The sequence below is a fragment of the Protopterus annectens genome, chromosome 8.part0 (assembly GCF_019279795.1).
Source record: "Protopterus annectens isolate FY-2018-M chromosome 8.part0, PAN1.0, whole genome shotgun sequence".
Lineage (NCBI taxonomy): Eukaryota > Metazoa > Chordata > Ceratodontiformes > Protopteridae > Protopterus > Protopterus annectens.
Window position 1 is genome coordinate 1,977,699,170 of NC_056741.1, and position 10,451 is coordinate 1,977,709,620.

At 39.5% G+C, this 10,451-nt stretch overlaps 1 protein-coding gene across 1 annotated transcript in view; it reads right to left on the reverse strand.

Annotated features, from left to right (window-relative positions):
* The window catches only part of SLC7A6 (solute carrier family 7 member 6), an 855,166-nt gene that overhangs the window by 570,279 nt on the left and 274,436 nt on the right, over positions 1–10,451 (reverse strand). The window contains exon 2 of the mRNA XM_044081519.1: positions 44–169. Coding sequence (XP_043937454.1) covers positions 44–169 — 126 coding nt within the window. The remainder of the gene's footprint in view (positions 1–43; positions 170–10,451) is intronic.

A 10,451-nucleotide genomic window follows, 5' to 3' on the forward strand; every position in this document is an offset into this window, starting at 1 on the left:
TGGCAAGTGAAGAGATTTCTCATCAGAAGTAAGGTAAACTTACCTTGGCAGAGCCGAACGAAGCCAGCAATGATTATCACAACAAGGGCAATAAGTTTGGCATAAGTGAAAACATCCTGAACTCGAGTACCCCACTTCACATAGGCACAATTTATAAAAGTTAGGATACCTATACAGACAAGGGAAGAAAAATTTAAGTGTGACTTGGTGTTTACTCAGTGCCTACAAGCTCTTCTTTCATTATAAAAAAGGCAGCTACAGTTTAAATTACACATTGTACTTGTTCCACTTACTGTCAACAGGGAGGCATTGCTACACGCACTTTTTTTTTTTGTCTTTCTCTTATATTTTTAAAAAGTGTTGAGAATGCATGCCTAAAATCACTTGCCACTTTTCTGGATAAAGTTGTACTGGCTCAATCAGGATTTTTTATTAACATTTCAAACCCCCCCAGCTCACCAGAACATGCACATATATAATAATACAGGAATTTAATATGGAAGGACAGTCAGAGGAATCAAACACCAATTCCCTCACTCCTTTTCCTCCTAGAGAAGGAGAACAGTCTAGTTCTTTGTCTTCCTTCACAACCTTCCAGTCACTACAGCTCCAAACTTAGATTCATAGATAAATACTAGGCTAATTACACTGAATGGCCATTTTAAGCCTAGCCAACAACTTGCAGTCTGAATCAAACCAACCTTGTGTCTATGAGGTGAAGACCTAATTCAGTATGCCAAACACACTTTATTCTTGTTTTACACTAACAATATTTACATAAATACAATAAAAAATGCATAGAACAAGTGGTTAGCAGCTAGCACTACAAAGGAGTTCTTTTGGATTTAGATCAGTGAACCAGTATTTAAAAGAGCTAAGGGCTCATTTCAGGTAACGTAAACAAAATTTTATTTGCATACAGTTCAGCTTATCAAGTCTTTACATTATAGCTTCTCACAAGTCTTCTACCAGAAGGATTTACAATAGTAAGTGGAAACGTTTTTCCTTCTGGGCAGCATCAAAAAATATAGACCCCTTCACTGCACCTATCCAGTCTATCCTAGACTTCCTGGCAGAGCTCTTTCATTTAGGCTCTTCCTCATCTACTATTAGAGTACAACTAGCTGCTATATCTAACTTTCATGTAGGTGTCTCGGACTCCAGTATCATGTCCCATAAACTCTGCAAAGCCTTTCTAAGAGGTGTCTTTTTGCTCAAGCCCCCAATCAAAGATCCCCCACCTCAGTGAGACTTGAATTTGGTCCTAGCGTCCTTGATTCCCCCCCCTTCGAACCTGCGGCTTCATGCCCTCTTAAGTTGCTCTCATGGAAAACACTTTTTCTAGTAGCCATAACATCAGCTAGAAGGGTATCTGAACTTCATGCTCTTTGCAGTCGTCCTCCTTACTTAGTTTTCCATAAAGACAGGGTGTCTCTCCGGACTAATCCGTCCTTCTTGCCTAAGGTTTCCTCTGAGGCAAATCTAAACCAGACTATCGATCTACCTGTCTTCTTCCCTGATTATTCCAACAGGTCGGAACAAAAGTTACATTTTCTAGATGTTCATCGCCAACTTCGATATTATTTAGACAGGACTAAACAGTTCAGGAAATCTGACCAGCTCTTCCTGTCTTATGCGGAAGGGAAATTGGGCCTTCCAGTTTCTAAAGTGTCCCTTTCAAGATGGCATACCTCTATAATTACCTTCATCTATGAAATCAGACATCAAAAACTGCCTTCAAGGCCTAGAGCTCATTCAACCAGGGCATTAGCTACATCTGTAGCTTTTCAGGACAGGCTACCAATAGATTCCATTTGTGCAGCAGCCACATGGGCTTCTCCTCATACCTTTATCTCGCATTACAAATTGGATATGGCCTCCAGAAACCGTGCCAACTTTGGTTCCACTGTTCTCAAGAGTCTGTTCCGATAAGCCACCCGGGGTAAGGTGCTATGGATGCGGTCCCATCCAGAAAGAATGAAGGCGAGATTGACAACTTAACATTGAGAAGTTATGTACCTACCATAACGTTCCATGTTAGTTGTCGTCTTCTCGCCTTCTTTCTTGCGTCCCACCCTCCTTCCTCCCAGCCTGGACAGACCGATAGGAATTTTTGGGATCTTCCATTGCGGCTTCCTTCCCACATGTTCTACCACCTCTATTCTCCCTTTTATGTTTGTGGTAGCTTACATACAGGTTTATATAGAGGTGGGTTCCTTTTCTCTCTTCTCCATACTATGGAGACTAGAACTGCTTGGTTTTAGCTATCAAACGAGGTCTGAGTAGTTACCACCTAGCATTGTGGGATATAGGGGAGCCACGAGCCGGTGGAATTAGCTCTCGAGCTTTAGTATTGGCCGAGTCGGAGCCGAGGATCAGCTCTGAACCCATCCAGCAAGAATGAAGGCGAGATTGACAACTTGACATTCCTTATTAACTTATACTGGATTCCTGGAATAGGAATTAAAATTATAGAACAAGCAATTCAAATTTCAGAAGGAAGCATCATACTATCACGCGATTTTAATTGTATATTGTCACCAAAGGATACTAAATCAACAGGCAAATGGAAAATACAGGTATCAGCAAATGCACTGTTAAAGTTCACTGAATTATTTTACCTTACAGTCGTTTTTTGACTTCTCAGATCCAGAATAACTTTTCTTCATTCATTACTGACACAGATATAGAACACAATCCAGAACTAATATAGTACAGGTCTCCAATGAGATGCTAGACAAACTAGGCAAAGTTAAAGTGGTATTGTGCCCAGTTTTAGATCACAATGCAATCACTTTTGAGCTGTTTTTAAAATCTAACAATAACATTAAGATCAGGAGGATACCAGCATATATAACTTGCTTAAATGATTTAAGGACTTTTTATTAAAGAAGTTAACAATACAGGAGATATTTCAGAAATATTTCTATGGGATGCACTAAAATCATATCTTTTTGGCAGAGTCACCAATTGGCTAGCAATAAAGAAAAAACAATGGGACAAAACTGTATGAGTCAAGAAAAAATTGACAAATTAAAACTGGAAAATCAAACAGGTAACAACAACACAGGAGAGATTAATAATCTAAATAAGTATTTGCAAATTTTAAATAATAAAACCAGTATTAATCTAAAAATGTTTAAGATAATTAATTCCTCTATTAACACAAAATCTATGCATAAATTAGCTAACAGAACAAAACTACTTAGTAAGTCTAAACACATAAAAGAAATTTATTTATTCACGTAAGTGAAAAGTAAATGTGACGGAAATAGAAGATATTTTAAAAGAATTTAGAAATTATTACAATAAAAACAATCAATACAATGTAATAACAGACTTAGAAGGGATAATCAAAACTTTTATAGAAAATATAAAAAATTAATTATCTGACGACCAAGTGAAATTAATTGATAAACATGTCTCAATGTCTGAAATTCAAACTCAAATTAACACATTAAAACCTAACAAGGCACCAGGTAATGATGGAATTATACAAGAACTCTACATGTTACTACCTAAAGAAGCTTTACACATATTAAACAAAGTTTTTTTCTATAGTTAAAGACTTAAAAGTTCCTCCCTCCTGGAAATATACTTTTATCTCGCCAATTTTAAAAACTAATAAAGATCCAGCTGAATGCTCTTCATGCAGACCAATTTCACTTTTAAATTTAGATTATAAATTATTTGTGGCAATTCATGCTAATATATTAAAATATATTCTACCTTATAGTTTCATAGTTTAAGTACTAGGCTATCTGCCCTGGGGCATTTGTAAGCCTAGCCATAGTGATGTGGCTTTCGCCACCCCATGAAATGGTACAAAAATGTACAGAATAGATTTAGAATACTGTGCCTCTGTCTAGTATTGACACAGTGAACGTCCCCTTATATAATAGAATTAGTTTACTGTGCCCCTGTCTAGTAGTGACACAGAGGTGACCCCTGGGGTAAACTTACGATCTCCCATCCACTCATCAAGATTTCTCTTGAAGAGAGACAGTGAGAGGCTCTGCCTAACATGAACTGGGATTCTGTTCCAGAGCATGGGAAGCCTCTGGGTTATGAATCTATCCCACCAGCATGTCCTATTCATACTTGTGCAGAGGTTTAAGTCTTTAGCTCTCGTGGTTCTGATGGATTTGGATTTTTTTGAGGTGGAGCATGTCCATCAGTTCCTGATTGGACATGGCCTTGTACGTCAGGCACAGATCACCTCTGAGCAGGCGGTATGCTACTGAATAGAGCTGGAGTTTCTTTAGTCTGGCAGAATAAGACATATGTTGGAGACCCTTGATCCTCTTGGTGAGGTACTTTTGTGGTCTCTCCAGCTGCTCCAAGTGCCGGGTGAGGTACATACCAAATGGGGCATTGTACTCAATCATGGGTCTGATGAGGGAGGAGTATAGGGGTACAATGACATCCTTGGATCTGGATGTGAATCCCTTCATGATAAGGTGTGCGAGGTAGAATGTCTTTCTAACCACTTTGGCAACGTGGGTGTCAAATGAGAGGTCGCTGTCGACTTGGGTCCCTAGGTCTCTGATTACTTTTTCCGTACTCAGTGGGTTACTGTCTATGTGATAATTTGTGGGTACTTTGTTTTTCCCAAAGGGGATGACTATACATTTTTTGGCATTTAGTTTAAGGCCATGACTCAGGCACCAGTTGTCCGTTTCTGTGAGGCCTTTTTGTAAGATGTATGTGTCAGCTGGTGTATCGACTATGGTGCCTAGTTTGCAGTCATCTGCGAACTTTGTCAGCCACAACCCTCCCATGTTCGCTTTAACATCTGAGAAATAAATGCCGAACAAGAGGGGTCCCAGGACAGATCCCTGTGGGACACCACTTGTGACTGGCTTTGAGTCTGACATGGCTCCAGCGATTTTGACTTTATGGGTTCTGTCCTTTAGCCAGTTTGCAACCCATCTAGTGACATAAGGGTTTACATTTAAGCTGTTGAGCTTATCTATGATGCCTGAGTGGGGTATTGTGTCGAAGGTCTTAGCCAAGTCCAGGTAGGCTGTATGGACTGCTTTGCCCTCATCAATGGCTCTAGTGACTGTTTCGAAAAAGTCAACCAGGTTCAAAAGGCAGGATCTGCCCTTTACAAAGCCGAACTGGGTGGGATCAAGTGTCTGTAGGTCCCCAATGTCTCTGTTTATGAGTTCCATAATGATTCTTTCCATAGCTTTGGAGACCAGGCTGGTTAAGCTTATGGGGCGGTAGTTACCAAGGTCTGTAGAGGTACCCCCTTTGTGGAGTGGGACCACTGTTGCTGTACGCCAGTGTTCAGGTACATATCCTGTAGTAAGGCTAAGGTTAAATGGCATTTTTATGTGCGGGTTTAGCTCCTCTTGGAGTTCACGTAGCACGCAACCCGGGATACCGTCAGGTCCCATTGATGCTGTGCTTTTAGCTTTGCTGAGGGCGGCTCTCACCTGGACATCTGAGATGACAGGGAGATTACATTCAGCTGGGATAAGTATTTCTTCTTTTGGGGGTGAGGGAGGGGAGAAATTTGCACTGAACCTGTCAGACGGAATGTTGGCAATATCTGTGGGTTCAGTGTAATCTTTGTCGTTGTGAACTAACTCTGAGCATATCTGAGGGTTTCCGCCCAGGTTTCTAACATAGCTGAAGAAGGCTTTGTGGTTATCTTTAGTGTCCTTAGCGATTTTTCTCTGAAAGTTGGCCTTGGATTTTTTTATGAGAGAATGTAGTTTTCTGCTAGTGTTGATCAGAGATGTCTTCCCTTTATGGGATTTTGCTCTGTCGTGCAGTAGTTTCCTTCTTTTGTTATACAGTTTGTTAATGGCTGAGGTCCACCAGACAGGACGCTTGCCTTTGGTGGAGAGGGTCTTGGATTTATTTGGGATTGCATGATCCATGCATTCTTGGAGATGTCCATAGAAAGCATCTGTGAAGGATTCAGCATTGTGGGATGTGGTTTCCACTGGCCCAGTGGGCTAAAGGATACCATCTCAGTCTTAAGAAGAGTGAAGTCTGCTTTTGAGAAGTTTTTCACTGTGGTCTTTTGTGCTGGGGGTGGAGGTGGGATATGTATATCCAGGGTGGTTAGTTTGTGGTCAGATCTCATTAGTGAGGGGTATACCTCCGGTGTGGAGCATTTTGTCCCCATGTTTGTGATGATCAGGTCTAGTATATTATCTCCCCTAGTGGGAGAGGTGACTAGTTGTTCCAGTGCATTTGAATTTATGAATTCCAGGAACCTTTGGGCTAGGGTGTTAGGGCTAGAATAATGTACCCAATCTATGTTAGGGTAGTTGAAGTCTCCCAGTATGATGGTATTTTGTGATACATTCATATCCTCCAATGTCTTCAGGAAGGCTGAGTGGGGTTCCTGAGATTGGGAGGGTGGTCTGTAACATGCTACCAGTTGTATAGCAGTTTTGCCTATGGTTAGTTGCACCTGTATGGTCTCCGATGCTCCATGTGTTGCTACTAACCTGGAGGTGTGGGCGTCCTTGATGAATATGGACACTCCCCCTCCATTTGTGGTTCGGCCTGGGTTTTGGGGCCGAAAAGCATGATACGAGGTATAGCCTGGTAGCGCTGGGGTGCTCTCAGGAGCCTTGAACCAGGTTTCAGTTACTGCACAGACGTCGATGTTCTCCATAATGAGGAGTGCCTGCATCTTGAGATTTAGACTTCTGGCATTGAGCAGCATTACCCTTAGTTTTTTTCCATTTTTGTTTTCTAAGGAGGTGGGTTTGTCTTTTGAGCCTTGCCTAAAAAAGACACTATGGGGGTGGCAAGAGCCTTAGCCAAAATCCGGAAGCCCAGTGGTGACAGGTGCAAGCCGTCCCTTGCGAAGCAGCGTGGCTTGCCCAACATGTCATCCCAAGCAGACAGACATTGGATCCCCTTAGAACGACACCAGTACTTGAGACAATTATTAAAGATGATCATCTTGTCTTTGTATTGTGGCATCATTCTTGGTGAGGGCAAGATGCTGCTCAGGGTCAGGGTCATACCAACCTGGGCTACATAATCAGAGAGCTCCTCTATGTCTCTTTTCAAGTAGTCCAGGGAGGTACGTCTCAGATCATTCACGCCAGCATGGACAATGACGGAGTCATATTTGTACTTGCTTTGGAGTGACCTGAGTGTGTGTGTTATGTGGCAGATCCTAGCTCCCAATAGGCAGTTCACAGTCACCCTCTCCTTGTTCAGCCTGGTATGCGGGACATCAGTGTGTCTGACTATAGAGTAACCTATTACTAGTGTATCAGGCATGGTGTTTGGCCTTAAGGGCTGTGACTGTTTGAAACACTGATTTATTGAAGTATGTGTTGCATGTGTTTTGTTTTGAGGTGGTGGATTTTTGGATGTCTGCTTTGGGAGCCTCTGTTGTTTTGGTAAGTTTTTTATTAGTATGTCTTTGTGTTTTTATGTGTTTGGTTTGCAGTTGTGGTAGGTCTATGTGGGACTGGGTTTGTTGTGTGTGTGGTTACCATCTCCTCCTGTCTGGTCATGCCAGCCCTGAGTTGAGAGAGTTCAGCCTCCAGTTTGGCTATATAGTTGCATCTCTCACATGTATTTGTGTTTGTTGGGAGGAGGAGAGGGTTGTCTGTGTACATGAGACAATTGTAGCATTGTCTCAAGATTCCCAGATTAACCAGCTGAACTAGAGAGAATGCCAGTAATCTACCACTCGACATGCTAGAATAGTATAAGGGAGTGCTGCGCCTTTAAGGGAAGTGGATATTCACAGGGGTGGTAGGTGGATGTAGTGCTTATTTTAGTATGAGAGTGCTTACTTAGAAGAGAAGTTTTGAGAACAAGTGCTAGGCTTATAATATAGCGAGTAGTCTGATTATACTAAGAGTAGAGCTTCCTTAAGAGAAAATTTGAAGAGCAGACTTGGCGGAGCCAGAAGAAGTTTAACCTTGTTTAACCGGCGCTACGCTATGCGCACAATTGTGCAAAGCCGCGCAAACACAGATTTTAAACAGGGAACTTCAAAAGAGCTAGAAATGGTCCAAAACAACCAATTACTACAGCTCTTGTGCTGAGGTCACTCCTTCAGGGACAGGTAGGTTGCTCAAGGCTCCCCACTCCCACTGGTGAGCAAAGAAACTTCCTTCTATCCAAGTAAGGTAATGGACAACACAGGAACTACACCACAGCCCAGAATACAGCAAAGTCTGTAAACTGGTCTAAACTAGTCAAGGAGAGGCGGGAAAACAAGGATTTTTTTTTTGTTTTTAGATAGAAAACACACAGAAAATGCAGAAACAGTAATAAATCAGTTACACAGGCTAGCACACTTTAGTGGGCAGCCTCAACAGTTAAATTAAACAAACAAACTTTCGACCAATTTTCGACTAAATGTAACTTTAAGTGCAGATATTGTATAATGCAACAAACAGCTAAAAAAACAGGTTAAGCTTGTTTAAGGTAAGCTAGAGAAGGTATTTCAAGTAAAAAAACAGCAAAGACACTTAAATCAAGAAAGTAGTCGCTTATCTGAGTTCTCTGTAGCTAGGACCACTCTGCAGGACCACGAGGAGCTTGTCTGAGTAGTATAGCCAGAAAAAAACACCCAGAGGCGGATTTTAAACAGGGAACTTCAAAAGAGCTAGAAATGGTCCAAAACAACCAATTACTACAGCTCTTGTGCTGAGGTCACTCCTTCAGGGACAGGTAGGCTGCTCAAGGCTCCCCACTCCCACTGGTGAGCAAAGAAACTTCCTAATATCCAAGTAAGGTAATGGACAACACAGGAACTACACCACAGCCCAGAATACAGCAAAGCCTGTAAACTGGTCTAAACTAGTCAAGGAGAGGCGGGAAAACAAGGATTAATTATATGATTAATGAGGATCAAACTGGTTTTATTCTAAACAGAAATACTTATGACAATATCAAAAGAATAATCACAGTAATTGACTATGTAAACAAAACAAAAGAGAATCTAACATTAATGAATCTAGACACTGATAGTGCTTTTGACTCTGTGAACTGGAAATATCTTCTGCTAGTCTTACAGGAATGTAATTTTTCAAGTAATTTTTTCACATCTTATAAATCTTTATGACAATTATTTTGCATATGTTAAAATAGGTACTTTTACTTCTGAATCAATACAAATTTTGAAGGGAACTAAACAAGGATGCCCTCTTTCACCCCTGGTTTTCACTGTAATTATGGAACCTTTTTCTAACTTTACAAGGTCAAACTTAGACATACAAAGCATTAGCATAAATGCAAATTTGGTTTCTAAAATCCATTTGCTGATTATACTGAGTGACAGTTCCCTTGTTCCTGTTTTTAAGGCAATGGATGAGTTCCAAAAAAAAAAAAAAAATCTGGTCTCTCCTTTAATGATAACAAAACAAAAATACTACTCATTAATGCCAATATGGAAAAGGATAAATGATATATTTACTAAATACGTTGTCAAAGGGAGAAAATGAACTATTTAGGGATAATTATAACAGATAACATTAATAATAAAATAAATTACAATTATACTAACAGCATAATCAGTGTAAAGAATTTAATAAATACATGGAACACATTTTCTTCACAATGGAAGACAGACTATCTACAATCAAAATAATTTTACCAAAAATCTTATAAGTTATTCAGTCATTATCCTTACCTCCATCTAAAACATGTATTAAAGAATTTAACTCATTAATTTTAAAATTTCTTTGGTTCCCCGACAAACCAAGAATTGCCTTAAATAATCATATAAGGGATTGGATAGCAGGAGGGATTGGACTACCAGATCTAGAATTATATAGTTTATCATCAATTAAAAAATATTATCTCTTTGGATAAATAACCAAGATAAAAAGTTTGTCTGCCAACCAGTCCGATAAATGCTCCGTTGCTGGAATATTGAATAAAAATAAAATCCATGAAATGCAATAGGCAACGGAACAAAACAGGTAATTACTTCACATCCACCAAACCAGTTCTTTTCACCGAAATAACCCAACTTTTCGTAAAGTAATGAAACTTTTTAAAAAATAAACGTTTTTATTTGACTTGAGAAGCGCTTTCGCTAGGTTAGCTTCTTCAGATCAACATAAGTCAAAGTCATCTCAAATTCTGTTTAAATAACACATTCAAATTACAAAACCCAATCAACTCACTCTAACAATTAACAAGCTAAACATTTAAAGATGTACCATTATATATTTCTAAAACCATGTTGCAGAAATATTCTATTAATTCTACTTTCAAATCAGCAGAATAATATCACTTAATATAAATATAAATATATGCTGTTATGAATATGAATATAAAATACTGTGTGCATATATAAAATAAAAATATATATATGATAAGAATATAAACATAATATAACAGCATGAATGCACCACTTTTAATATCTTAGCAAATCATAACGTTGATTCATCCTAGCGATATGTTTGAACTAAGAATACCTATATGTTTAAGAATTCATTAGT